General features: G+C 63.0%; 5 protein-coding genes across 13 annotated transcripts; 2 read left to right on the top strand and 3 right to left on the bottom strand.

The window, feature by feature from the left end:
• Window positions 1–402: 402 nt before the first annotated feature.
• CIAO3 (cytosolic iron-sulfur assembly component 3) lies at window positions 403–6,926 on the top strand. Its single transcript, NM_001083411.2, is given in 11 exon segments — window positions 403–485; window positions 1,336–1,431; window positions 2,815–2,958; window positions 3,442–3,574; window positions 4,053–4,187; window positions 4,426–4,544; window positions 4,628–4,757; window positions 4,866–4,938; window positions 5,400–5,537; window positions 5,898–6,055; window positions 6,137–6,926. Coding segments are annotated over 11 exon segments (1,431 nt in total). The 5' UTR covers window positions 403–419; the 3' UTR covers window positions 6,376–6,926.
• A 4-nt stretch (window positions 6,927–6,930) lies between these two features.
• On the bottom strand, window positions 6,931–10,002 carry HAGHL (hydroxyacylglutathione hydrolase like). Of its 4 annotated transcripts, none has more exons than XM_005224428.5 (9): window positions 9,859–10,002; window positions 9,261–9,444; window positions 8,847–8,911; window positions 8,641–8,758; window positions 8,462–8,570; window positions 8,281–8,384; window positions 7,982–8,083; window positions 7,610–7,689; window positions 6,932–7,334 (listed from the first exon to the last, which is right to left on the bottom strand). In XM_005224428.5, the coding sequence occupies exons 2-9, from the start codon at window positions 9,363–9,365 to the stop codon at window positions 7,166–7,168; spliced, it is 852 nt and encodes a 283-aa protein (XP_005224485.1). In that variant the 5' UTR covers window positions 9,366–9,444; window positions 9,859–10,002; the 3' UTR covers window positions 6,932–7,165. The 4 variants fall into 4 exon arrangements, with proteins under 4 accessions (NP_001069008.2, XP_005224485.1, XP_005224487.1 ...); XM_005224430.5 differs by having other exon boundaries at window positions 7,610–7,686; XM_005224429.5 differs by having other exon boundaries at window positions 7,982–8,080.
• A 78-nt stretch (window positions 10,003–10,080) lies between these two features.
• CCDC78 (coiled-coil domain containing 78) lies at window positions 10,081–14,451 on the top strand. Of its 5 annotated transcripts, none has more exons than XM_010819161.4 (14): window positions 10,081–10,667; window positions 10,870–10,989; window positions 11,068–11,154; window positions 11,332–11,508; window positions 11,588–11,671; window positions 11,769–11,836; window positions 11,955–12,033; window positions 12,119–12,244; window positions 12,471–12,658; window positions 12,789–12,930; window positions 13,052–13,095; window positions 13,705–13,771; window positions 13,849–13,945; window positions 14,038–14,451. In XM_010819161.4, the coding sequence occupies exons 1-14, from the start codon at window positions 10,620–10,622 to the stop codon at window positions 14,055–14,057; spliced, it is 1,347 nt and encodes a 448-aa protein (XP_010817463.1). In that variant the 5' UTR covers window positions 10,081–10,619; the 3' UTR covers window positions 14,058–14,451. The 5 variants fall into 5 exon arrangements, with proteins under 5 accessions (XP_010817463.1, XP_010817461.1, XP_010817464.1 ...); XM_010819159.4 differs by having other exon boundaries at window positions 10,087–10,667; window positions 13,845–13,945; XM_005224590.5 differs by having other exon boundaries at window positions 10,092–10,667; window positions 11,332–11,484; window positions 13,845–13,945.
• On the bottom strand, window positions 14,449–15,961 carry ANTKMT (adenine nucleotide translocase lysine methyltransferase). 2 transcript variants are annotated; one of them, NM_001195829.1, is made up of 5 exons: window positions 15,625–15,961; window positions 15,309–15,413; window positions 15,076–15,216; window positions 14,832–14,882; window positions 14,455–14,704 (listed from the first exon to the last, which is right to left on the bottom strand). In NM_001195829.1, the coding sequence occupies exons 1-5, from the start codon at window positions 15,784–15,786 to the stop codon at window positions 14,483–14,485; spliced, it is 681 nt and encodes a 226-aa protein (NP_001182758.1). In that variant the 5' UTR covers window positions 15,787–15,961; the 3' UTR covers window positions 14,455–14,482. The 2 variants fall into 2 exon arrangements, with proteins under 2 accessions (XP_005224565.1, NP_001182758.1); XM_005224508.3 differs by lacking the exon at window positions 14,832–14,882 and having other exon boundaries at window positions 14,449–14,704; window positions 15,625–15,950.
• A 3,070-nt stretch (window positions 15,962–19,031) lies between these two features.
• On the bottom strand, window positions 19,032–21,145 carry METRN (meteorin, glial cell differentiation regulator). Its single transcript, NM_001102026.2, is given in 4 exon segments — window positions 19,032–19,453; window positions 19,541–19,600; window positions 20,346–20,746; window positions 21,032–21,145. Coding segments are annotated over 4 exon segments (876 nt in total). The 5' UTR covers window positions 21,130–21,145; the 3' UTR covers window positions 19,032–19,136.
• Between the last annotated feature and the right edge of the window lie 4,912 nt (window positions 21,146–26,057).

Raw genomic sequence — 26,057 nt, 5'->3', positions numbered from 1 at the left:
CTCCCAGAGCTGCGGGGCCCTGCACCGGCCGGCCGCCTGGGGGAGCCGCTCCGCACCCCTGCTCCCATTCCCTTCTCACTCCAACCGAAGCTGGCCGCCTCTGCGCGTCCGGCGCCCTTCCGGGTTCTTGGGCTGGTCCAGAACCAAGAACAGCGCCCCTGCGGCTTCTCTCCGGGGCTGAGACTGGGGGAGGCGAGCCCGGAGCCCCGAGAGAGGCGCGGCTCCTTCCCCGCGGCCCTCGCTGGCGCGGGGTGCGGAGGACCGGCCCGCCAGCAGGGGGCGCGCGCCCCCGGGAGCCCGGCCGCGGGGCCAGCCGCGCATGCGCACGCGGCGCTTTCCGGCAGTGTGGCGGAACTGCCTCGCTGTTTCGCGGCGTTTGGCGACGCCGTCCGGGCCGGGGCCGGCGGTAGTGTGGCGCCATGGCGTCGCCCTTCAGCGGGGCCCTGCAGCTGACGGACTTGGACGACTTCATCGCGCCGTCTCAGGTGGGCGGGCCGGGCGGCTGCTTCGCGCAAGGAGTCCTCTTCGCCGCGGTCTCCCCCGCCAGCCCGAGAGAGAGGCTCGGGATCGGGGGGCCTGTTGGGTCGCACAGCCCCGCGGTTTCCGGGTCCCCTTCCCAGGCGGCCACGACAACCAGCTCGGGGCCGGGAGGCCCCGCCGAACTTCCCTGGCCGGCTCCTCGCCCCACCGCGAGGGCAAGGGGGGGCGTTCCGCTGCGGTCAGCGCTGTGGTCGGCGTAGGTGTCGACCTCCCGGGGGAGGAGATAGAGCGTGTCCCCAAGGGGACAGGCCAGCCGCACGTGAGGGCCGGCCGCCTCCCCTGCTGCCCCGCTTATCGGTTGCCGGCAGCCGCGCGGGACCAGGGCTCGGCAGAGGCGTGTCGGGGGGAGCGCGAGAGGCCGGACGGACCTCCTGCCAAGGCTTTCCGAGGCTGCTCGCTGGGAACGCGACGGCCCGCGAGCTTCCTCTTAGGCAGAGAGGAATTGGGGAGAAAGGAACCATCTTCCAGGAACTGGGCGAGGCAGAGCTTTTCTGCCGACCCTCGGCCTCCAATGAAACACTGGCCCTCCGTGCGGTGCCCCACCCGCCATTTACTGGTGGTGTCCGCGGACAGTTAGATTGGCCACAGCGCCCACACCTGCATCAGGTCAGCGACCTCGATGCGCTCGACAGGCAGGGCAGTGTCTGAACGCGCGCGAGTAGGGTAAGCAGCCACAGTGCCAAGACTGCTTCTGCGGCGGGAAGGCCGGAATCAGGGCAGAGTTTTCGTTCCAGTCGGTGTTGGGGCCCCTCCGCCGCTGTGCGCTCAGGCGCTCTTCGGGTCTTTTACGGGTAGGACTGCATCAAGCCCATGAAGGTGGATAGGAGGCCTGGAAGCGGCGTGGCCAAGATCCACATCGAAGATGACGGGAGTTACTTCCAAGTCAGTCAGGTAAGTTCCAGCCCAGCTGCTCTGTCCAGTGACAGGTGCAGTGACCATGGCACCTTCCACGTGTCACCAGCCCTTTCTCAGGTGTGCACTGCAGAGGGCTTTTTGCAGAGGTGGCAGTTCCGGCATCCCTCTCTCTCAAGTTCTAATTGTGTAACACTTTTTAGTCCAGACCACTTGTTCTTAGTGAAACCTACTTCCTGTGTAATTGAGCAATGCCAAGACCCTGGTCCCACGGCGTTAAAGTTGACACCCCGACTGTCTGCCATTTGGGTCCTCGAGAACACCCATGCTGTCCCGAGGACTACAGGCACCACTGGGCGCACCGGCCCAGGGGTCCCCCCCAGCAGGCGAGGAGCCACAGGATGGCTCGCGGTGGGGCCAGACAGCAGGAGCCAGCGATTCCGGTGAAGGAGTCCATGTTTACTCAGCCCTGGAGGGTGACCTGGCAGCCCAGCTGGGGTCCCGCCCGAGCCCAGCAAGCATGGGAGGCAGGGTCCTTCATGGGGCCGGGGGCCCTGCTCCAGGGCAGCAGGGGTTGACCTGGAGGGAAGGCCAAAGCACATAAGTCCCTGTTGGCCTCGAGGCTGGCCGGGCCGGGAAAGCACCCTGAGCTCAGACTGCCACTGTAGTGCAACGTGGGCCTCGTGAGTGGGCTGGGAGGGGGTCCCGGCTAGTCAGCCCCCAGTCACAGTTTGGGCCCCTGAAGCTTTCCCGGCCCTGACTCAGACCACTCCCGTGTGTGCAGAGGAAGCGAGGGCTCTGCTGGGCCCGTTTGCGGCTCAGAGCTGCCCAGCCGTCGGCCTGGAGGCCAGTGTGAACGCCCAGTCCTCGACTGTCTGGCTGAGTCTGGCGTCCTAACTGCCCCTTGCCTGCCTCGCCCACTCTTCTCTGTGCAGGTGTTGGGGGACACAGGCTCCCACCACCTCCTCCCTGTCCCTCTGTCCTTTCTTCTTTCATCTTCGCCCTTGCCTTTCTCTTCCTTCTCCTTTCAGAGCCTGGCCTTGAGCATTTTCCTGTCCCCACAGCACTTTCCTGTCCCCATAGGCACAGTCTGGGGACCAGTGACGAGTTGGCTGCTTCTTTGCACATTTAATGTTCATGTCCCTCCCCTAGTGGGCAGCAAGGCTCTTTAATACAATACGCCAGCCACGTTTGTACCCAAGTTAGCATGGTGCCTCTAGGAAAGTTTAGAACATATATATGTATTTCTGTACTAAATATTTACTTTCTAAAAACTTACGGCACATAAAGCCAGCCAACTACCACGCTGCTTGTCAGCGCTGTGAGCCAGAGAATGAAGCTCTCCCATGGGTCACGTCATCCTGAGCGCGCTGTGTCCTCGTGTGGAAGGGCCCTTGGGGTACCGGGTTCTCGTGCTTCCAGGATGGAGGGATGAAGAAGCTGGAGAAGGCCAAGATCTCGCTGGACGACTGCCTGGCGTGCAGTGGCTGTGTCACCTCAGCGGAGACTGTGCTTATCACTCAGCAGAGCCACGAGGAGCTGCGGAAGGTTCTAGGTGCCAATAAGGTGAGCAGTGGGCCATCTTTACTAGTGTCGTTAAGGCAGCTCATCTGGTGCTACTTGTCCTGTGTCTCCTGGGGACTCCTGGCATTGAAGTGTTAACCCTAAACTTTGAGTTCTGTGTGTTTGCAAAATTGACACGCCCTGATGTGGTCAGCGGAGAAGGCAATGGCAACCCACTTCAGTACTCTTGCCTGGAAAATCCCATGGACGGAGGGGCCTGGTGGGCTGCAGTCCATGGGGTTGCTAGGAGTCGGGTCGGACGACTGAGCGACTTCACTTTCACTTTTCACTTTCATGCGTTGGAGGAGGAAATGGCAACCCACTCCAGTCTTCTTGCCTGGAGAATCCCAGGGACGGGGGAGCCTGGTGGGCTGCCGTCTATGGGGTCGCACAGAGTCAGACACGACTGAAGCGCCTTAGCAGCAGCAGCAGATGTGGTCAGGCTGTAAGCCCCACAGAGCGAGCCGTGGGTCCCATGCTTTGCAGACGGCAGCACCTGATCAGCAGAAGCTGGTTGTCATCTCGGTCTCGCCCCAGTCCAGAGCGTCACTGGCTGTGAGGTTTCAGCTGAATCCTACGGACACCGCCAGGAAATTAACAGCATTCTTTAAAAAAATAGGTAGGTGCTGCAGCTCGGCGAGCTCCCGCGTGGGCACGGGGCTGAGGTGACACCTGGCTGTTACTGGACTTAAGTGCATCAGAAGCTCTGTTGGAGGTCAACTCAGCTTGAGCTTCTATTGTGATGATTGAGAGCAGGGCCTTTTAATAAAAAAAAAAACCCTGAATTTTGATGCTGCACATCCCCGAGCCTGGAGTTCACCTACTCTTTACTTCGTTTTTAAATTATTACCACCAAGGCATGGTTCTCAGGCCTGAATTCGGCCCCTGGTCGGCCCCTGCACGCCGGGGGCAGGGCTGGGAGGGCATAGGGGGCCCAGTGCAGGCGGCTGTGCTGGCGTGTGTGGGGTGCGGCCTGGCACCTGCAGGCCCGACCTCAGAGGCAGGGCACCGGGCGTCCACCACCGACGCGTCCCGTGACACCCGCCCACCCCGGGCGCAGCCGTCCTTCCAGGGGTGAGGTGGGTGCTCCCTCACAGGCGCACACTACGTGTTCGACACTGCCTTCTCAAGGAACTTCAGCCTCCTCGAGAGCCAGCGGGAGTTTGTGCGGCGGTTCCGAGGACAGGCCGACCCCGAGCAGGCCCTGCCCGTGCTGACTTCTGCCTGCCCAGGTGTGCGCCCACGGCCGGTAGCTGGACGTGGTGAGGAGGGTGGGGGCTCTTCGGCAGGAGCCACCTGAGGGTTACCTGGAGCCACTTCAGTTCCTGAGGGGTGATCATGGGGACACCAGAGACACGTGTTGGCAAGAGCAGAGCAGAGGGCTCTTTGGTGGGACCCTAACCCCTTGCATGAGTCAACCACCCCCGGAAGTCACCTCACTGCCCTGCTCACACCCCGCGTCGGCCTCAGGCTGGATCTGCTACGCGGAGAAGACCCACGGGAGCACCCTCCTCCCCCACATCAGCACGGCACGGTCCCCGCAGCAGGTCATGGGCTCCCTGGTCAAGGACTTCTTCGCCCAGCAGCAGGTAACGGGGACCCAGAGTGAGCCCCCCTGCGGTGCCCCCCATCAGCCCTGCACCGCCGCCTCACTGCCACACCCTGCACACAGCATCTGACCCCCGACAAGGTCTACCACGCGACAGTAATGCCCTGCTACGACAAAAAGCTGGAAGCCTCCAGACCCGACTTCTTCAGCCAGGAGCACCAGACACGCGACGTGGACTGTGTCATCACCACAGGTGCGGGCCCGGGCCAGCCAGCGCTGTGACCGGGAGCCGTGCGTCTGTAATGGTCTCTGTCGCTCTTGAGACTCAGCTGAAGCGTGTCTGTGCTGTGGTCTCCTGCAGGCGAAGTCTTCAAGCTGCTGGAAGAAGAAGGGGTCTCGCTGTCAGAGCTGGAGCCGGCTCCTCTGGACAGTCTGTACGTCATCACCGGCCCTGTTGGAGGAGCTGTAAGCTCACCCAGCACTGGGTGCTCTCCACCCGGGGGGTCTCGCAGGTCTGGGCAGGCGGCAGGAGGGGCCGTGGCCCTCAACGCAGGCACTGGCCTCCTCCCTTTTCTCTGGCCTGGCCTCCCTCGGCCCCTCGTGTGTCTCAGTGTCCAAGATACTTGAGATCCCGAGGCAGCCTGTGGACAACTGGCTGATGGTCGTCAGAGCTGACCCTGACTTCACACAGGTCTGAGCTCCCCCAGGACAGGTGGTACGACGGAGGGGACAGTCCTTTGCCACACAAGCCTCTGCCCAACACACCCTCAAGGCCTTGGGCTCTGACTCATCTTCCGCTTAGAAAGCAAACACTCTCAAACCTGAGATAGAGGTTGCTGCAAGGCCTCGGTGGGCAGCAGCCCCAACACCACCTGAGGCCTGGCCTCTTCCCCAGGTGCAGCAGTGCCTCTGCCCAGGAGCCCACCAGCCATCAGGGCGGGGGCTCAGGGGGCTACCTGGAGCACGTGTTCCGGCATGCAGCCCAGGAGCTCTTCGGGATCCATGTCACTGAGGTCACCTACAGACCCCTGAGGTCAGTGGGGAGGGCTGGAGCCGGGCCCTGCACTCTGGCTCAGGTGATGGGACGAGCACTCCCGAGCCCTGGGTCTCCTCATGGTAGAGCTCAGTGTCCCTACCCACAGCACTGGGCTGCACGAGGGCGGGACGGAGCTCCTGGCACACACTGTGTCCTGATGTGAGCCCCCACTCCAGGGAGGGTGGGCTGGGGCTCGTCTGACCTTGGGAAGGCGGGGTTCCCATTCTACAGACCAGGAACCTGAGGCTGGGACTGCCTGCCCCACTGGTGGGAAGGAGCTTCTTCCCCTCCCCCCTCACCGCCCCCACCGGGAGTGAGCCTGGTATGCTGTGTGGACAGCCAGGTCTGTGCCCTCAGGAACAAGGACCTCCAGGAGGTGATTCTGGAGAGGGAGGGCCAAGTCCTGCTGCACTTTGCCGCAGCTTACGGCTTCCGAAACATCCAGAACCTGGTGCAGAAGCTCAAGCGCGGGCGCTGCCCGTACCACTACGTGGAGGTCATGGCCTGCCCGGCAGGTAGCTATGGGCAGGGGGCCCCCGGGACCCTGTGCGCCGGCCGGCATTCTCTGTGACCACGCCTGCCCCCCTCTGCCACAGGGTGCCTCAACGGCGGGGGACAGCTCAAGGCCCCCGACATGCCCGGCAAGGAGCTCCTGCAGCAGGTCGAGAGGCTATATGGCCTGGTCAGGACAGAAGCACCGGAGGACGCACCCGGGATCCAGGAGCTGTATGAGCGCTGGCTGCAGGGTGCAGGCTCGGAGCGGGCTGGCCGCCTGCTGCACACCAGCTACCACGCTGTGGAGAAGGCTGGCTCTGGACTCAGTATCAGGTGGTAGAGGCCTCACGGGTCCAGCCAGTCCACTGCCACCAACACCAGGACTCCTGAGAAGGTGGGGGGTCTCCAGCAGGGCAGTTGCCCGAGACCCCGAGGGGCACCCCCAAATGCTGCAGGGACACTGGGACCCTCGGAGCAATGGGACTCAGGATCGCTCTCACCTGGGCTCCCCCTGGGTGTGGGGGGGTGGGGTCTCAGCTCGTCCCGTGGGAGGGCTCCTCACCCTCCATCTCTAGAGTCCCCCCAAACTGCTGTGGGGTGGTGGTGACAGGCTGGACCTGCCCGGCTGGTGAGGTCACAGCAGAGCCTGGGGAACCTACCACACTGGGCAGCCGAGGACACTGGCTGGACACAGGCAGCCAGCCCATGACCCCACCTGGGGTGGGGTGCCCCTCCACCGAGACCAGGTGTCTGATGGAGCTGTGATGCCTGGGGCCGGAGAACCTGCCTCCCAGGGGCTGAGTCCTGTGTCCACAGCTGGACCCCTACTGGCTGGGGCTGGGGCGGGGCACGTCCCTGAGCTCATCTCTAGTAAAAACAGCTTCTTTTCAAGAGTGTCTGTCTGCGTCGAGAAAAAGGCCTTTCAAAGCTTTATTTGAAGTTCAGGAGCCCTGCACACCCCACTGCACTGTGTGCAAACACCCCTGTCTCACTGTGGCCCGGAGTGGGGCCGGGTGTCCAACCCCAGAAGTGCCAGAGCACCCACCCTCCGGGGCCGGGCAGGACTGAGGATGGCCGGGCCCTCCTATGGGTCGAGGGAGGATGGCCGTGTGGCCTGGCCCATGTAGAGCTCACTTCTGCCGGGGTGTGCTCAGGAGCCCCCACTGCAGCGCGAGGAGAGCCCGGGCCTGTGGCTGCAGCGGCTCAGCCGCCCTCTCGAAGCTCGCTCGCTCCCTGCAGAGCACATCTAGGACGTCGGCTGGGGCCACCTTCCCTGTGAACTTGCGCACAGACTCCTCTCTGTGGGGAGAGGGGGCACTGTGGGGTTCAAGGGGACCCATGGGGTGAACCAGACGTGGTGGTAGAGACAGCCCAGGGACCGGCCCCCTGCCACCTGATGTCCAAATAAGTGCAGGGGAGACCCAGAGCACAAGTCAGCCCCGTGCCAGCCTGCTGTGCAGCGAGGCGCCTGGGGAGGACACAGGTCCCCAAGACACACTGGCTCAGGCCCTGCCCCATGCTCCCCAGCCCCCCTCACCCATACGCGAGGGCCCAGCATGCTGGCTGGTACTCACGCCACCCTCAGGAAGGGGTTGTAAAGGAGTTCTTCGCCCAGGGTTGCCGGCACCGTGGGCACATCGTCCTCATCCCTCTGCTGGAACAAGCACAGACCCCAGTCACCGCCTTGTCTGGCAGCCCCAGGCAGCTTGGCTCCGTCACCTGCAGCCTGGGGGTTTGAGCCTAGGCCGTGAAGGTGGGCACTCGAGGGCCAGTCTGCAGGTGGCCCAGAGCCTAGGATAGGTGAATGCCCCAGCCAAGCCAGGCCTGGTCACCCAGACCAGTAGTCATGGCTGACACCCCACCCATACACACACACTCAGTGCTGTCCTGGCCCCAGCCCGCCCCACCCTCCAACCTTGCCACCGAGAGTGGAGGAGCGGCCACACCTTGGCCCACGACAGCTTGGCCTTCACATGGTCGTTGTAAGGCTCCACTTTCTGTGCAAACTCGAGGTTGCCCAGTGTGTGCTCGTGACCACAGAACACCTTCTGGAGAGACGAGGTGCTTGGGTGCACAGCACTGCCATGGGCAGAGATGCTCCCCACCCCCTCGCCGGTCCACTTCTTGCCACAGCTGGCAAGAAGGCAGTCATCCTGAACCCTGGCATAGGCAGGTGCAGTGCGTGCTGCTTATATGGGAAGCCGGGCCCCCACAGCCATGAGAGGGCAAGGGGCAGACTGCTCACTGTCTCAGGGGGCAGGGTGCCCAGGGTCTCCACCAAGCTCTGGTACATCTGCTGAACTGTGCCCTCCAGGCGTGAGCCGCAGCCGGCCACGGACAGTGCATCCCCTGGGGAGTTGGGTGGGTCAGAGAGAGTGGAATGGGGCACAGGGAGGTGGGGCAGGTGGGTACAGGGCAGCCAGTACCCGAGAACACGGCGGGAGGGTCCGGACATTCCTCTTCCCACAGGAAGTAGCTCATGTGGCCCAAGGTGTGGCCGGGCGTCAGGAGGCAGCGCACGTGGATGGCCCCAAACTGTGGCAGAGGAGCAGGTGAGGAGGTTGGGCCCAGGCTCTCTCCCCGTCCCTCCCAGGCGAGCGCTCACCCGCAGCTCCTCGCCATGTGCCAGCCTGCGCGTCAGCGCACAGATGCGCTCGTCCGCACCCAAGACCACCAGACCAGGCAGCAGCCTCGCCAGTTCCGCGTTGCCACGAGCGTGGTCCCTGAGGATGGGTGAGAGTGGAATCACGTGGGCTTGGGGCTGGGTTGGAGTGAACCCGCCTGCCTCAGCCCTGCCCCTACAGCACTCACCAGTGGTGATGGGTTGTCAGCACAGTGGTCAGTGATACCCTCTCCCGGCCCACGATCTCCAGCAGCTGAAAGGGATGGGAGTTAGGGACATGCAGATGGCCCAGGTGGCTGCCTGCATTGGGGCACCAGGCCTGGGTGCACAGTGTCCCAGGCATGGGATGGTGCTAGGGGCAGTGGAGACCCAGCAGACAATTAGTGAGCACCCACTGTGTACAAAACAGGCACCAGGTGAAAAAGTCCAGAGATGGCTCTAACCTCAGAGGAGACCCAAATCAAGAAACCCTAAACTCCAAATAACCAGAGACCAGAAAATAGGGGAGGGTCTGCCCCCAGCAGTGTTGTCCAGAGCCTCTAGAGGGGCCTAAGGTGCCTGGGCCCACAGCAGTGCCCCCGCTGCCTCAAACCTGCCCTCACCCTTTTGGGCACGGCCACGTCCACGGCCACAGCTTCCCGCGTGCGCTCCTCGATGACCAGGTACATGTAGTTGTCCTCAAGCACAGGGATGACTTTGACCTTCATGGCCGCAGAGCTCAGCCGCACCGCACCTCCTGAGCCCCTTCCTCAGCGTGGGGCTGCCCTCTCCAGACCCTAGGCAGGGCTGTGCACGGGAGGGGTCAGTTCCACACACACGCCAGAAAGGAGCCCCGCTGCTGCTCCCGGACTGTCCCGAGGCCCGTCTGGAAGGCCAAGCTCCAGGCTCCAGATGACCTGCAGCTGCGAGGACCAGTCCCTCGCCGAGACGCCTCCCGCCGCAGGCTCCGCCCCCACGCCAGAAGCCCCGCCTATACAACCACGCCCTCTTCCGGTCCCGCCCCCAGTAGGACCGCTGCCCGAGTAGGCCCCGCCTGCTTCCCAGGCCCCGCCCCCCACGCCCTCCCGGCGCAGCGCAACCCCGGCCCCGCCCCTCTCCGGACCCTGCCCCTCTGCGGATCCGGCCCTCAGCGCCGCTCCTCAGGCCCCAGCCCCAGACACCCTCCCGGCCCGGCCACCCACTTCCCGAAGGTCCTCTCACCTCTGTGGGTTGCGCCAGCCGGTCGCGCGGACTCCCTGAAGGACAGCCGGACAGAGGCGGACCTCGGGCGCCAATCCCGGGGCCTGGACGGAGCGCGCCACTCTCGCCGCCGCCGCCAACGGCCCGGGCCCGAGGGGCCCGCCCGCGGGGCCGGCCCGGAGCCTGCGCGCCGCGGGACCCGAGCCCGGCGCAGGGAGCACGCGTGCGCGGAGGGAGCGCGCGCACTCGTCCGGCCATTCGCGCCCGGAGCTCTGGCGCCTACTCCGCGAAGCCCTCCTGGCACCGCGCTGAGCCAGTCTTCCCGAGTCCCCCGGCCCCGGGTTGGGACGTCTTCGGTCGGGCTGGGAGTGTAGGGAGGCTCCCGTGTGTTCGCCTGCTCGTCCCGGCGCTCAGCCTGGGGGCCTAATGAGTGTGGAACACACATGATAAGGCAAAGCGCGCTGCCTGAGGATAACAGTGACAGGGGCGGCCGCTCGGCTCCCTGTGCGCTGTCCCACACCTCCCCAGCCTGGGCCTTCTGCGCACTCCTGATTCCATTCTCGCCCCTGAGACATGCTGGGGTGACCGTCTGAATTTCCCAGATAATGAAAAGGAAGCCGGAAAGGTGTCACCAACCACTGTTCTGCTTGCCCTCGTGGGCGGGGCACCGAGAGTCTCCTGGGAACGACAGAGGCCTTGGCAACACAAGCCACGGTGTCGCAGTAACAGGCCGGTAGTGGAGGCGACACTGGGCTTGGGGCAGCCTGCAGTCCCTTCTGTGTATGGAGCATGGGGCAGCCCCAGTGCCCCCTCCTCGGGCCACTGAGAATGTGAGTCCTCCCAGGACGCTGCTGCTTTTGGGGGTGTCCCCTGTTCCCTCACAGGCCAGGAGGGGTGTATGTACTCAGGAACTGGGCCTGATCCTGGCCACGGGAGAGCCTGCCCCAGCTCTGCCAGGCTGGGTGTGCGAGGGTGGAGGCCATAGCCCGGGCTTGAGACGAACCTTGGGGTTGAGTGGTGGTGCCTCCCTAGGTTCTGCCACGGGCCGAGGCCTGGCTGCCAGGAGTCCCTGGGGGTGCCCCAGCCTGGGCCACCAACCTTGGGACAGAGCTTCCCTCAGACCTAGAGCTGAGTGAGGAGCAGCGGCTGCAGGTGGGTGTGGGGCTTCTGGGTGCTGGCAGGAGGGAGGGCATCCCCAGGGCCTCACAGACTCACCCTGACCAACCCCAGGTCTGCAAGGAGCTGGTCGACCTGCAGATCAAAAACCAGCGCCTGCAGGAGCAGCACGATGCTGAAATCTTTGAGCTGAAGAGTGAGGTGGGCACTGATGTGTGCCCAGGTGTGGCATCCCAAGGGCATGTGGGGGGGTGCAGGTATGCCCCGAGTGACTATGTACACTTGCACAGTGTCTGTACACACTCACACACCCCACCTGTCCTGTGTGTGCCGCGTCCCTGTGGATGCCCAGATGGACAATGACCTGGTCTCACGCAGGTCCTGTGGCTGGAGAGCCGCATGCTGGAGCTGGAGCTGCAGGGAGTGCAGGCGGCCCCAGCAGAGGCTGATCCAAGGCACCACCTGGCCCTGGCACAGGAGCTCGGGCACAAGCCCGGGGGGCAGGGACACTCCTACCGTCACAGACTCCAGGTCACCGGGAGTGCACAGCGGGAGGTGGGGGCAGGGCCTGCCTGGGTGGAAACTAAGCGGGTCCAGGGAGGAACAGTGAGGCCTAAACAGCTGTTCTGTGCAGGCACAGTCCGCAGACTTCCTGACCCCCGAGAACAAGCAACAGGAGCTGGGGGATGGCACAGGTGTGCAGCCACCCAGCCTGAAGGTCTGTCAGGGTTTCTCCCAGCCTGGGGTGGAGGTGGGGCGGAACAGGGGACCTGGGGCTTGGGCTTTCATCCAGCCAGCCATCCTGTGCTCCACAGCTGCCGGCAGAGGCAAAGCGGGTGCAGGAACAGCACGGGGCTCAGCAGAAGGCCCTGGAGACGTGTGTGTGAGTGGCTGCCTCCCTCATCTGGGACTGGAGGGCCCAGCGAGCGAGGGGGCTGTTCTCAAGGGGAAGAGGGGGTTACCCTTCCTGGGCCCGGCTGAGCCTCACACTTTGTCCACAGGGCAGCCCTGGGCCAGCAGCTGCAGGGAGCCTGGGAGGAGGCCAGGACAGCTGGGCAGCGACTGGCTGCACAAGCCGTGGTGAGGCCCAGCCCTACCTGCTTTGCAATCTGGCTCTGCAAAGTCCAGCTGTGGGACACAGACTCAGGGCCTCCTCCACCCCCAGGTGTTGTCTTCCTGCCGGGGCCAGCTCCACCAGGCTGAGGCAGAGAACGCCCAGCTGCAGCTGCAACTCAAGAAGCTGAACGAAGCGTATGCCATCCGACTGCAGCACTGCGCCCAAACCGTGGCCGTGAGCACCGAGGGGTGGCCTCGTACTGGGTGGGAGGCCTCTGGGTCCTGGGGAGCCTGAGCCTGGCCTGACCGCGATCAACCACCTCTGAGACTCCTGACCTTGTTAGAGAGACTTCAGGCCTACCCAGCACACTATCCTCAGACCAGCTCTAGGGAGGGAGTTAAGAGGGAGATTGGATCTGACCAAGCCCCGCCCTTCTCGGTCCTGGCCCCGCCTCCTCCAGGGATACGCAGATGGCGCAGGCCCGAAGCCCACAGCCGCAGCCCTTCGGACATTCCTGGAGACCACTCTGGAGGACATTAGGACAGCTCATCACAGCCGTGAGCAGCAGCTAGCCCGGGCTGCCCGCTTCTACCGCAAGTGCCTGGCAGATCTGAGCCGGAGGCATGAGGAGCTGCTGACCGCCCACAGGTGGGCCCCTCCCTGAGACTGGCACCTGGGGGTGGACGGCCCCTCCCTGAGGCGGGCATCGGGGGGCAGACGGCCCTGTGAGACCCGGTGTGGGGCTTAGTGTGCAGCAAATGCTGGTGAACCCTTTCAGAGCCCAGGGGACCCCCAGGGCTGCCTTTGGTGCGGCTCCCTCGGATGTGGCGCTGCTGCCCCTGAGCACAGTCACCGAATCCAGCCACCAGACGGAGGACCAGGCCAGGCTGGAGAAGGAGCTCCAGAAGCTCAAGGCCCAGGTGACCCCTCCCTGCTGCCCCCTAACCCACCCCAGGACCCCTTCCAGGCTCAGCCAAGCCCAAACCCCCAGGCCTTGGAGCAGCCTGCCCTGTTTAGCACCCCCTGCTCTTGTTCCCACAGAAGGGATCCAGTGAAGTCTCCCAGGGGGGCACAGTAGAGCCACAGTGAGTACCTAGTGTGGGTGCTGGGGGGACCCATTTATTCTGGAAGCTAACTACAGGGGCAGTGTTCTGGTTGCTGCAGCAAACAAAGTGATCTAGCTGTGACTTCCAGTCTCGGCCTGCTTAGGAGACACTATCTCAGAAAACCAAGCGCCTGGAGTGAGGAGGGGTCCTGACAGGAGAGGGGCTAACCTTGAATGGGAGGGTCAGGGAGACGCCCCAAGGAATGGACATCTCGCCTGAGACTCAGGAGCCCCAGCTGTAGACCACTGGGGGTGTGGACAGAAGAGGGCCTGACCCAGGACAAGGCAGGAGCAGCTGCCCGGTTACTTTCACAGCCTTTGTGCTTTCATGTTCCCAACATGAAGCCTCCTTACTGACACTGCAGTCACTGTCCAAGCTGGCCCGGTGGCTCAGCTTTCTGAGTGGCCAGTAGGGCCCCCACCCCCACCCCCTACCATACACAGCTGGCGCCAAGACTCAGGCAGGGCCATCCCAAACTTGCTCCCAAGAGGAACCTCAAGGACCGCAGGGCCCTGACTTGAGCAGGGTTGTTGATCAGCACTTGGGTCAATGCCAGCTCTCATGCCCACCTCTCTGCCTCCCCTCAAGGGGCCTGGAAGCTGCGTCCTGGGCCCAGATCCGCCAGAATCTACAGGAGTTCGCCCGTGGCACCCAGGTAGTGAGCAGAGCCTGGCCCGAGGCCCCTCCTCACAATGAGCCTAGCTCATGGCTTGTGTCCCCCACGCCAGGCAGAGCTGGAGCGGGAGCGGGCACAGCTGCTGGTCCGCGCCACGATGGCAGAGGAGCAGCTTTCTGAGCTACAGGAGTACGTGGACCAGCACCTGGGAAGGTGGGCCTGGGATTCGGGGACCTCGGTTCCAGGCACTGGCAGCAGGGCTTGTCCACAACTAGGCAGGTGACTAACCTGGTTTCTCTGAGCAGGTACAAGCAGGAGATCCTGAGGCTGAGAAAGCTGGTGGGTACAGGGGACCCCTGGAAAGTGGGGGCCATACCTTCAGACAAGCCCCAGCACCCAAGGACCTGCAACCACTAACTGGTCAACAGGCAAACCTGGAGGAGAGCTCTTCATAGTCAGCCAGCATGGCGCTCTCCCCACAGCACCCCCTAGATGACTTCACCCAGCCCTCCAGCCAACAAGAAGCAGGGTGGGGTCTTCCCTTGTGGTCCAGTGGCTAAGTCTCCACACTCCCAATGCAGGGCACCCTGGTTCAATGCCTGATCAAGGAACTAGATCCCACATGCCACAACTAAGAGTTCTCAAAACATCCCACTGCTGCAACTAAGACCCAGCATAACCAAATAAATATTAAAAAAAAAAAAAAAGAGAGAGAATCAGGGTGGAGCCCAGAGTCTTTAATGCCTGCAGTCAGCCATTCTGAGAATTGGGGGTTCCAAGTACGGAGGCAGAACTGGGCCCTGGCACAGCCTGCCCAGCGGGCCCACCTCTGTGGATGTCATAGGCCCAGACTCGGTCCAGGCCCTCACCTACCACAGCCACAGGCTGCCAGGTGGGGAGGGGGAAGCGCCCAGACACCACGCGGGCTCCTGCAGGCAACTCTGCCTGCAGCTTGTCCTCCAGCAATGGGAGCTGTGGGAGAGAGGGGAGGGTGGCGTGGGCCAGGGGGACATGGCTCCCCCTAGCAGCTCCTCCAGGTCCAGTGCCTACACTGGGGATGGCCTGGGCGTCCCATGAAGTCAGCAAACCCCAGACCTACCACACTAGGAGCCAGGAACACAGACACATTATGGCAGTCCCTCAGGCTCACCTGCAGGAAGAGGAAGTCACCCCAGCTGGGAAAGAGGTTTGCTGGGCATGGAGTCACCACAGCTTCCAAGGCCCAGCCCCAGCCTGCCAGGTGGTAAGAGGCACCCGGCGCTGTCAGCAGAGCGGCCATGCCAGAACTGGAAGCATGGAGATCAGGCGTGGGGTCTGAGGGGATCCAGGGCTCCCTAGGTTACCTTCCAGAGGTCCTCACGGTGGTAGCGGACACTGCCAGCACAGCCTGCCCTCCAGGCACGCAGCCGCGCCAGTCCCACCAGCCAGGGGTTCAGCTCGTAGCCCACAGCGGGGCGGAGGCCGCACCTGTGGGCAGCCAGCACCTGTGGGCCCAGAGAGTCAGGACCAAGAGACGCGGAGGCGCGCTCACAGAAAAGGTTATAGCAAAGATGTCCCCAACACACACAGTCCTTACAATCCTGCCGTCCCCAGAGCCCAGGTCCACTGTCTTCCCAGGACGGCCTCGCAGCAACGACAACACGTGCTCCACCTGCCTGGCACTCGCGCCGACATACGGCACCTGGACGCGGAAGACGGGGCTGTGAGGGTGGGGCCCGCCTCCCAGGCCTCCTCTCTGGGCGAGGGCTGTCAGGTCCCACTTGAAGCGAGCTCCACCCCACAGCCCCGCCGGCCCGGCGCAGCAGCACCCTCCGCCTCACACCTACGCTCAGCAACCCGCCCCAGCCCAGCCCACCCGGCCGGCGCTGGCCCGCCGCACCCCGGCCCCGCACCTGCAGGCGCAGCGGCACGCGGCGGAAGCCGGGCTGCAGCAGCAGCGCCCACACGGCGTAGACGGCCAGGCCCGAGCCCGCCGCCACCTGCAGCAGCTCCAACGGGCCCGGCCGCCGCTCGCGCAGCTCCGTCAGCGCCTCGGCCGGGTCGTCCTGCTCCATGGCTGCGGGGCACTGGCTTAGGGGCGTCCCGCCGCAGGGACCCTCCCCGGCTCAGGCCCAAGATCCTCACGCGCCAGCCCGGGCCAGAGACCGCCCCTCCCCGCCGCCCTCGGCCTGCACCGCGCAGCTCCTTCCAGCTCCGCGCCTGCCCGACCCGGGTCGCCGACGCCGGAAGGGGCGGGGCGATGGCTGCTCCAAGACGCCGGAAGCGGTCGGTCCGTTCGCGTCCCGTTTCCCCCGGGTCCCGGGCCCGTGTCGCGGGTTCCGGGGCGACCCTCAGGGGTTCTGGCCACACAGCACGCCGCGCGTAGCGCGCGTCCCCCAGTCGCGGACTGTTGCTGCAGACTCCAGTGCCGCGCGTCCCAGAGCGGGGGCCGCCCGCGGGAGGCAGTGCCGGGCCCCGGGGACTGGCGGCGGAGGCCCGTGCGGCCTGGGAAGGGCTCGCGCGGCTGAGGCGGCGACCAGCACACCCCGATCGCCCGCCGAGCCCAGGAGCAGTCTCGGGGGGCCCGGGCCCTCCCACGGCTGAAGGCAAAGAGCCCGGGTGCGCGGGAAACGCCGGGTTCTGCAGGGGCGGGGGCGGGGGGTTGGTCTCGGCTGAGGGGCCGGCGAGGGGGTTGACAAGGAGAATTCAGCAGAACGGAGAAGACAGATGGCTGTCTCAGCGCGACGGGAGGGGAGGCGAATACGAGGGGCTGGACCCTCTGGCAACTGGCCCAGCCATGGGGGTGGGAGGAAGAGCCCCAGGAACTGGGGAGACCACCTCCCTTCTCCAGGAAGCATCACACACACAAAGAAAGATGGAGCTCCCAGAAGTGCCCTGGCAGAACTTGGGAACGGGAGAGGGAACTGGCAGGACAGAGCCAGGACCCCCTCCTGAGGCCAGAAGGCCTTGAGTGGTAGAAACTTGTCTGCACACAGGCTCCTCCTCTATCCATGGCCCGTCAGTAGGCCCAGCGGGGACGGACGCTGCTTCAGGCAACGTGGACCTGCCGGATACCACTGTCCGCACCCCCCCCTCCCAAGTGCAGACTGCTTCACACTGGGGCCCCGCTGCCACCAGCGTGGAAGACAGGTATCCTTGTGCCCTGCTCCCGAGACCTGAGTACTGAAGAGGAGGAGGGCTGCTCCCACCTCCAACCAAGAATCTCCTGCCTCCTTCCTGGCTCCCACTGCCCCTCCCCAGAAAGGGAGGACGTGCACTGGGCTTACACAGCATCCCATTCTTGCCTCTTTAGTTCCTCAAATTATTCCTGGTGCCTGGCACAGCACCTGACACCTAGAAGAAACTCAATAAAAGCTGGTCAAGTGAATGACAGCGCCTACCCAGACTCCCCCATGAGCACATTCACAAGTCCTTCACTTTCACACCTGCATCTGCCCCTCACCTTTGGGCACCGGTGCACACCTCTGTAAGTACACGCACCCAGCGGTGCCCCAAAGGCATCTGCTCCCATAGCCCCAGCCCACATGCTCACCCACACCTTTCTCTTTGGCTACTTCCTGGAGAGCAGGCATGAAGCTCCTGGCCCAAGCATTTCTGGTGCCTCCCAGAGCACCCTGGGGCTCCTTTGGTCCTGTTGCCACACCCACTCCTGCTCTTTCTGCTCCTCCTGAACTGGTTGCAAAGCTAACACTTAATCTGGAGGAGGATGTGTGCATCAGAGGTGCTTCATCGGAGGCACTTCCTGGGGCAGGTGGGTAGAGGCCAGTGTCCAGCCGAGGGCCCACCCCAAGGCAGCTGCCCTACATTTTTATGACAGATGGTCCCAGAGACAATCCACAGTGACCACTGGGTGTGGCCGTAGGCCTCTCTCCAAAGAAGAGGAGAGCTGGCCAGACCATCATGCCAAGAGCCAAGGGTAAGGCACCCCTCAGGTCCCGAGGGGAAGCTCTCCTTGGCCAGGGCCTTTGCAGACAGAGAGGAGGAGGGGGCAGGAGAGCACACTCCACTCCTTCTTCTCTGGTCTTTACTGAGATACTCCCTGTTGGTGGGGGAGGGAAACAAGTATACAAGGGTCTGGTCGAGGAGAGAGGTCCATGGGAGATCCAAATGTGGGGTCATCAGCATGTTGGTGGTATTTAAAGGCAGGAGGCTGGCCTCACTCAGGATGTACTCGGAGGGGAGGTCTGGGGCCTGAGCCCCGAGCAATCTGGGGTTGCCAGTCTGAGTCTGGGGGAGCAAGAGGCTCCGCAAGGAGCCTTAAGAACAGCAGAGGTGGGAGGAACCCAGGGGCGCTTGCCCTCCAGGGTGGCTGTACTCCCCCTCACAGTTCTCAGCAGTCCCCGCAGCCACGGCCCGTCTGAGTGAAGAAGTATGTCCCCCCAGCACTGTAGCCTTAGACAGTCTGTCCCATGGGAACTCCAGAGCAGCCACTGGGCGTGGCCACACGAGGCACCTACACCAGCTGAGTCTGGCAGCAGGCGCCCCGAGGAACCTTGCTCCCTTCCTGCCGGCAGGATGGCAGGGCTGCTTCTCCAGTGAGGACTGTAAGGAAAGTTGTTTCTGGGGCTCAGCCCAGGAATCTCCCCAGATATGAGCTATGGGACTGGGTCAGCAGAGCCAGCTCGTTCCAGCTTCCGAAGTCCCCCATGCACAGCCTCCCACCCCCTTCTCTTCCCCCCACCCCCTGCCTGGCACTGGGGCCTTTCAGCCTCAGGGCCTTCAGCATGGTCCAGAGCGTGTGGTCCAAGGCAACGACAATTAGGCCACTGGGGAGAGGTGGTGGAAACGGTCCTTAAGAGACCCCATTGTGTACCCCCCACCCACTGGAAATGGGCAACAAATAGGACCCCTGCAGGAGAGACCCCACAGCTGTGGGGGGAACACATCGGAGGGGCCTGGGGACAGAAGCCCATTCTTCCCCATGGGTGGGGTGGGGCCAGGGTGACCGCTGGGCTTGCGGCACACCACTTGGGGAAGTCGGCAGGTTGCCAAACCGCAGCCCTTTCCCTCAGGGTGGGAAGTGGGGTTGCCTGCCTGCCCACCTGAGACCTTGGGGGTTATGGCCCCTTTTCATTCCCACTCTGGTGGTAGAAGCACCTGGCATTGGGGCAGCAGACCAAGGGTCACATGAGAGGGGGTTCCTGCATGCACCCCCAGCAGCAGCCCCTCGCCCGGGCATGGGCTGTGTGGCCGCGGTCTTGGGCTCTCTGAAGTGGGAGCTGTGTGTCCCGAGGCTGTGGGAGGACAGAATGGAGTGAGGCGGCCGGGGCTGGGGACCATATGCACACTGGCTCATCCATTCAGCGCTCTTATTGGTCATCGCTGTTACCTCAAAAGCAGGTGACGCTGTAATGCCGTCTGCAGGCCACCCCCCACCCTCCCCAGCACCCTGCTCCCAGGCCTGTCAGTCCAGCACCACCTCGCAGGGGTGCAGGTGGTCAGCGTGGGCAGCCGCGTAGGCACGGCTGAATTCCTGGAGGCGGGGAGCACAGCCCAGCCAGGCCTCACCAAAGCGGTTCCAGCCCATGAAGAGGAAGGTGCCAGGGCCAGGGCGCACGCCACAGTGCAGTGGGGTGCGAATGGAGGCCTGCCCCTGGCCCCCAGGGCCCCCCACCCGGAAAACCGGCAGCGTCTGGCGGAGGACACGTGCAGCTGCCACGGTGATGACAGACTCCTGTAGCTCTGCGTTGTGGGCAACTCCGAGGATGGTTCCGTAGATCACTGTGGGGACACGTGTTGGCCAGTGACCTCAGGGGAAGACAGGCCCCTGGCTCCTCCCCACCACCCGCCCCGCAGCGGGGCACTCACCAAAGTCACTGGTGCACACGGCCAGGAGGAGCTCGGCATCACTGCAGGGTCTGCAGGCAGCTGACATGCAGGGCAGGTCAGGAGTGGAGCCCTGAGCCCTCCCCCAGCTGGACACTCCTGTGTCCAGGGCAAGGGCAAGCTCCCAGATCCCCCTCAGGGCCTGATGGCACCTGTGGTCTCAGATAACTTGTGTGCACACTCTGAAGACACCCTGCACTTGTAACACTAAAGGTTTGTGCGTGTGTGATGCACACACAGCCATGGGCCAGCACGCAGGCACAGGGCCCACAGGCCTGGAGCTGCAGGGCCAGGTGCCCGCCCGTCTCCCATGCAGTACCAGCAGGCAGTAACTCCCTGTCTCCCAGAGCTGCTTCCTGGGGCCCAAAGACACCAGCCCAGCCCATGGGGCAGGAGGTTATGATGGGTTTGGGGGTCAGGGGACAGAGCAGACACCCCCGCCATCCCCGGTGGGGTCAGGCTCCGACCTCCAGGAGAGCAAAGAGCTGGGCCTGGTGCCCTGCGGGGAGGCGGGGCTGCGTCTCCATGGTGACAGGCTCACAGTGGACTTCTGTTATACTGGGCTAGGGGAGGGGAGGGAGGTCACCGCCGGGTCAGGGAGCCCTGGACAGCTATGGCCGTCATCCCCTCCCCCAGCCCTTCAGGACCGTGTGGCCCTGCCTGGTCTCACCTTCCAGGATTCTGCCCCCCGCCCCTCCCCACCTGCCCTGCCTGTGACAGGCCGCCTCCGTTTCTCCCCCGGTGCGACGGGGAGGACAGTCAGGTCTCCACCCAGACCCGCACTCACCATCCGCTCCAAGGCTGCGGGCCTGCGGGGGCAGCTCCGGACGCCCGTCCTCCCGCAGCTGGAAGCGGAAGGAGGCCAAGCGGCGGCTGAGGTCGGGATGCGGGGTGGCCTGCAGGAAGAGGGCCCGGCGCTCGCGAGGACCCCAGCGCGCGCACCGGGCCCCGGCCGGGCCCTGGCCCTCGGCCAGCAGCAACTCTAGCCCGCCGCCCGTCCGCTCCACGAAGACTTGGGCGCCTGCGAAGGGCCGCGTCGGCCGCAGGCAGACGATGCCGGGCTGCGCGCTGGGCTCAGAGCCGCCCAGGGTGAGGCGCAGCGCCCCGGCCGGGTACAGCCACTCGATCTTGCCGTCCGCACAGGCCAGGGCGAGCTGTCCCACGCTGCCGGGCTCCTGGGTCAGGCCGCTGTGGACGGACAGGCGGCTCTGAGACGGGCGGCCGGCGTCCCCACCCGGTCAGCCCGTTCCCCCTGCACCCCGTCCCCGCAAGCACCAAGAGCCGCGTCCACTTGGTGGAGAACGAAATTGAGGCCCGGGGTTCAGAGTCTGGGAGACGAAGGTGGCAAAGGCAAGGGTTCGGCGCCGGGACGGAGCGCCCGAAAGGGCGGGCGACACATCTCCCAGCCCCCGCCTAAGAGGCTCACACAGCTCCGAGGGGTCGGCCCGTGGGGGCTTCCAGTGGGGCTCGTACCTGCCCCTCCAGCTGCAGCGGTCCTCCGAGTAGCCGGCGCGAGCGGCCGCGGCCAAGAGGCAGAAGCAAAGTGTGCAGAGCAGCGCAGAGGTCGGCATGGCGCGGGGGACGCGCGGGGGCGCGGCGGGAGCAGCCGGGGCCTTGGCCCCGGCCCCCGCACAGCCCCGACCGCCCGCGCCGCCGGCCACGCACCGGGTCGGAGCCGGGAGCGGCTTAGGCAGTGGGCGGGCCGGACAGCCAATCGCGCCGCGGGCCCCGAACTTTCCACCAATTGCAGCGGCGCTCTCGGGGTGGGCGGTTCGCCAGGGGCCCGGGAGGCGCCGGGGAGGGGGCTCCGCGGACTGGGAGTTCTGCGTCACCTCCTCAAGGTCCCCCTACTCCCCGCCCGCCTTCAGCCTCGCCCTGCACGCCGTCCTGCTCGGCCCCTGTCCTCCAGGCCTTCGGCGGCAGTGATGCCCACTGGAACATCTGGGGTAGGGGGGCTTCATCTGGGGGGCTCTCTCTAAGAGTGGTTCCTGGGCCTGCGTCCCCCACCTCTCCCCAGCCTGGCCCTGGTGACTCCCCACATGCCAGGTGGGTAACCCCAGGATGCGGGCTCAGGCTCGGTGAAGCAGCAGGAGCAAGAACAGCCCTAGCCCCCGGAGTCAGGCCCTGGTAGGTCGGGCCAAGCTAGAGCCGGGCCCACTCTTTTAGAGGAAACTCGCAGCCAGTGTCACTGTGGAGGCCAGGGCAGGAGGAGAGGCGGCGTGGTGATCAGCTGGGGATTGCAGAGACGGCCAGACAAAAGGGAGGGGCAGACAACCACGCCTGACGGTGTGGACCCAGCAGACAGGCCCCAAAGAGCCTGGTGAAAAGCCGGGGTCGGATTACAGAGGCCTTAGGCCCAAACCCAGGACTGCAGCCTCAGTACTGGACCGCTTGGGGTCCCTGAGAGCTTTGGCTGACAAAGACCCTCTGCCGTCTCTGGGTGTAAGGTCCCCCCGGCCCAGCCTCCTGCTGCCCTGGGCCAGAAGTCCACCCTGACAGATGAGGCAGACGGCGCCAATGGGAAGGCGGCATTGGAGCTGCTGCCAGACCGAGCAGACCACCGCCTCTTCTCTGGCCCCACAGCCCTTCCAGGTCAATGAAAAGCCAGGCACACACAGGGCTCAAGGGCTCAGTTGCCCCTGGCTCTAGGCAAGGCGGGTGGGAAAGTGAAAGTGTTAGTCGCTCATGTCCGGCTCTTTGTGACCCCATGGACTGTAGCCCACAAGGCTCCTCTGTCCATGGGATTCTCCAGGCAAGAATACTGGAATGGATTGCCACACCCTCCTCCAGGGAAGCTTCTCGACCCAGGGATGGAACCCAAGTCTCTTATGTCTCCTGAACTGGCAGGTGGTGGGTTCTTTACCACTAGCACCACCTGGGAAGCCTCTCAGTCACAAAATATGAGTCTACTCACATGAAGTACCTAAAACAGTCAAATTCATAGTGGAAAAGTAGAATGGAGGTTGCTTGGGGCAAGGCAATGGGGGATTGGTGCTTAATGGGGACAGGGTGTTCATCTGGGAGGAACAGAGTGTTCTGGGGGTGATGGTGGTGACAGGGGTTTGACACACACACTCGACACCCCAGTGCACTTGGAAATGGTGAAGATGCTAAGCTTTATATGTATTTTACCCAACTACGAATTTAGAAAGGGGCGCACAGGGCAAAAAAGATTTTCATGACCCAGATAACCATGATGGTGTGATCACTGACCTAGAGCCAGACATCCTGGAATGTGAAGTCAAGTGGGCATTAAGAAGCATCACTACGAACAAAGCTAGTGGAAGTGATGGAATTCCAGTTGAGCTATTTCAAATCCTAAAAGATGATGCTGTGAAAGTGCTGCACTCAATATCCCAGCAAGTTTGGAAAACTCAGCAGTGGCCACAGGACTGGAAAAGGTCAGTTTTCATTCCAGTCCCAAAGAAGGGCAATGCCAAAGAATACTCAAACTACCGCACAATTGCACTCATCTCACACGCTAGTAAAGTAGTGCTCAAAATTCTCCAAGCCAGGCTTCAGCAAAACGTAACTATGAACTTCCAGATGTTCAGACTGGATTTAGAAAAGGCAGAAGAACCAGAGATCAAATTGCCAGCATTCATTGACTATGTCAAAGCCTTTGACTGTGTGGATCACAACAAACTGGAAAATTCTTAAAGAGATGGGAACACCAGACAATCTTACTTGCCTCCTGAGAAATCTGTATGCAGGTCAAGAAACAACAGAACTGGACATGGAACAACAGACTGGTTCCAAATTGGGAAAGGAGCATGTCAAGGCTGTATATTGTCACCCTGCTTATTTAACTTATATGCAGTGTACATCATGGGAAATGCCAGGCTGGATGAAGCACAAGGTGGAATCAAGATTGCTGGGAGAAATATCAATAACCTCAGATACACAGATGATACCACCCTTATGGCAGAAAGTGAAGAAGAAATAAAGAGTCTCTTGGTGAAAGTGAAAGAGGAGAGTGAAAAAGTTGGCTTAAAGCTCAACATTCAAAAAACTAAGATCATGGCATCCGGTCCCATCACTTCATGGCAAATAGATGGGGAAACAATGGAAACAGTGACAGACTTTATTTTCTTGGGCTTCAAAATCACTGTAGATGGTGACTGCAGCCATGAAATTAAATGACGCTTGCTCCTTGGAAAAAAAGCTCCTTGGAATTAAAAAGCGGACATATTACTTTGCCATCAAAGGTCCGTCTAGTCAAGGCTATGGTTTTTCCAGTAGTCATGCATGGATGTGAGAGTTGGACTATAAAGAAAGCTGAGCGCAGAAGAATTGATGCTTTTGAACTGTAGTGTTGAAGACTCTTGAGAGTCCCTTGGACTGCAAGCGGATCCAACCAGTCCATCCTAAAGGAGATCAGTCCTGAATATTCACTGGAAGGGCTGATGCTGAAGCTGAAACTCCAATACTTTGGCCATCTGATGCGAAAAGCTGACTCCTTGGAAAAGACCCTGATGTTGGGAAAGATTGAGGGCAGGAGGAGAAGGGGACGACAGAGGATGAGATGGTTGGATGGCATCACCAAGTCGATGGACATGAGTTTGAATAAACTCTGGGAGTTGGTGATGGACAGGGAAGCCTGGTGTGCTGCAGTCCATGGGGTCGCAGAGAGTCGGACAGGACTGAGCGACTGAACTGAGCTGAGCAGAGGGTGTGGCACTGAGCACATAGAAGGCAAAGAAGTCTCCAGTGGGAGGAAGGGAGCAGGAATCCCGGTCGGTTGCCTTTGCTGAGACCTAGGTCCAGTTCTGGAGGGACTCCCAGGGCCCTGGACCGCCCTTGCCCAGGCTGGTGAAGCTGACAGCGGGCTTCAGGCGCCCTCCGGTGTCAGTGTGGGGAGTTGCTTCAGACCCTCCTTCCGCCGGCTGGGGGCCCTGGCTCCCCACCCTCCCCGTCGGCCCCCTCCCACCCCCTGAGAATGGGACAGTGTCCCTGGGTTCCTGGGAGGGGTTCCTAAAGAGTGAGCTGGTCTGGCAAGGCCCGGCCCTGAGGTGGCCCCCGGTAGCAGGCTTCCCCTTCCTTCTGCCTAGCTGGGTCTCCAAGGGCTGGGTGGTGGCACTGTCACCTGTGCAAGAAGGCCCCGCAGGCTGCCTTTGCTCACAGCTCCTGGCCCTGCAGCCTGTGAGGGGTGCTTCTCTGAAGCGCCCAGTGCGGTTAGCCATCAGAGGTCTGCTGCCCACATCAAGAAGCCCAGAAGGCTGTGGGTGCAGAAGAAGACGTGCTCGGTAAATACCCAGAGAGTGAGTGTGTGGACGGACGAATGACACCCCAAATCTCAGGTAACTCCCCCAACGCTGTGTTCCATTGGAGGCTTTTGCATGTCCCCCTAGCTCCAGACCCTGCAGTGCCCTGACCCTCCAAAATGGGCCTTTCTCCACTTCCCACTCAAAGCCCAGGTCCTGGCTGGGGCCGAGCAGATGGTGGAACCAGGAGCAGTCTCAGGTGGGCCATGCCCTCTGGCAAGGGGCAGCCACGCAGGGTGCAGGGCACAGGTGAGGAGCACACAAGATCGGGGTGGGGCTGGGCCGTCCAGGGCCTATGGGAGCCACACCAAGCCTACGCAGAGTCAGTGGGCATGGACGGATAGGAACAATGCCCCAGGTCTGGTTGGTGCCCAGGGCAAACCAGGAACAGGAAGCTGGCCAGTGGGAGGCAGGAACTGGCTTCAAGGGGTCGGCTAGCCAAGCTCCTGAGGAAATGGTGGGAAATCCCAGAGGGGTCAAGTTCCCCCAGCTGCCGAGACGTCTCATTTGGGCTCCCATTTCAGCAAAATTGAGAGGGAGAGACGTGGGCTGAGCAGAGGCCAGCTGAGCCTGTGGGCACCCAGACCCCCGCAGCCAGGACCCCCTGAAGGTGTGCTCCAGCTGACCTGGGGCAGGGTGCCGTCACCCTTGGAGGGGCTGGGGGCTGGAGACACCAAGATGGTTCCCACAACCGAGAGCCACGTGGTGCCAGGAAGCTGCCACCCAGTGGCACACTCCAGGGGTGCCCACCATCAACACTGGCCTGGAAGGCTCCTGGCCAGCCTGACCTAGGGAGACCCAGGGTGCTGGAGGGACCAGCCCTCCCAGAGACCCCATCAGGGAGACAGTCACATCTATCAGCTCTCGCGGGAAGCCTGAACAACCTCTGGTTCCCCTTCACCTGCACAGCGCCCCACCCCGTTCCCAGGTGGACTCTGGCCTGGCCCACCTATGAGCCTGTACCTTAGGAAACATGGCAATTTTCCTCCCTTGACGAGAAGTCCACTGACTCCCTCCCGCCGCCCCACATACACCTTGCATCTTCTCCAGGAGCCAAAAATGCAGCTGCAGATTGATTTGCAGCTGAGCTAAAAATAACCGCCAGGCTCCAGCCAGGGCCCGGGAAAATATCCCATTGCTAGGAGACAACGTTACTGGGAAACCGCCATTGCTAGGCAACAGGGTTGCTTGGTGACAGCTGGGCCCTGAGTCATACTCAGCCCTGGCCACTCCAC

Source organism: Bos taurus, chromosome 25, assembly GCF_002263795.3.
Source record: "Bos taurus isolate L1 Dominette 01449 registration number 42190680 breed Hereford chromosome 25, ARS-UCD2.0, whole genome shotgun sequence".
Classification (NCBI taxonomy): domain Eukaryota; kingdom Metazoa; phylum Chordata; class Mammalia; order Artiodactyla; family Bovidae; genus Bos; species Bos taurus.
This window is presented reverse-complemented; position numbering and strand designations above follow the sequence as displayed.

What these genes read in the sequence shown, in the direction of transcription:
- HAGHL (XM_005224428.5), bottom strand. Translation starts at nt 9,365, where the DNA reads ATGAAGGTCAAAGTCATCCCTGTGCTTGAGGACAACTACATGTACCTG. An exon ending in CACATGGCGAGGAGCTGCGG is followed by an intron (nt 8,571 to 8,640) that starts GTGAGCGCTCGC and finishes CCTCTGCCACAG; the next exon opens with TTTGGGGCCATCCACGTGCG. An exon ending in CCCTCCCGCCGTGTTCTCGG is followed by an intron (nt 8,385 to 8,461) that starts GTACTGGCTGCC and finishes CCAACTCCCCAG; the next exon opens with GGGATGCACTGTCCGTGGCC.
- CCDC78 (XM_010819159.4), top strand. Translation starts at nt 10,620, where the DNA reads ATGGAGCATGGGGCAGCCCCAGTGCCCCCTCCTCGGGCCACTGAGAAT. An exon ending in GACTGGCTGCACAAGCCGTG is followed by an intron (nt 12,034 to 12,118) that starts GTGAGGCCCAGC and finishes CTCCACCCCCAG; the next exon opens with GTGTTGTCTTCCTGCCGGGG. An exon ending in ACTGCGCCCAAACCGTGGCC is followed by an intron (nt 12,245 to 12,470) that starts GTGAGCACCGAG and finishes CGCCTCCTCCAG; the next exon opens with GGATACGCAGATGGCGCAGG.
- ANTKMT (NM_001195829.1), bottom strand. Translation starts at nt 15,786, where the DNA reads ATGGAGCAGGACGACCCGGCCGAGGCGCTGACGGAGCTGCGCGAGCGG. An exon ending in GCTCTGGGGACGGCAGGATT is followed by an intron (nt 15,217 to 15,308) that starts GTAAGGACTGTG and finishes CTGGGCCCACAG; the next exon opens with GTGCTGGCTGCCCACAGGTG. An exon ending in ACCGTGAGGACCTCTGGAAG is followed by an intron (nt 14,883 to 15,075) that starts GTAACCTAGGGA and finishes CTCTTCCTGCAG; the next exon opens with GTGAGCCTGAGGGACTGCCA.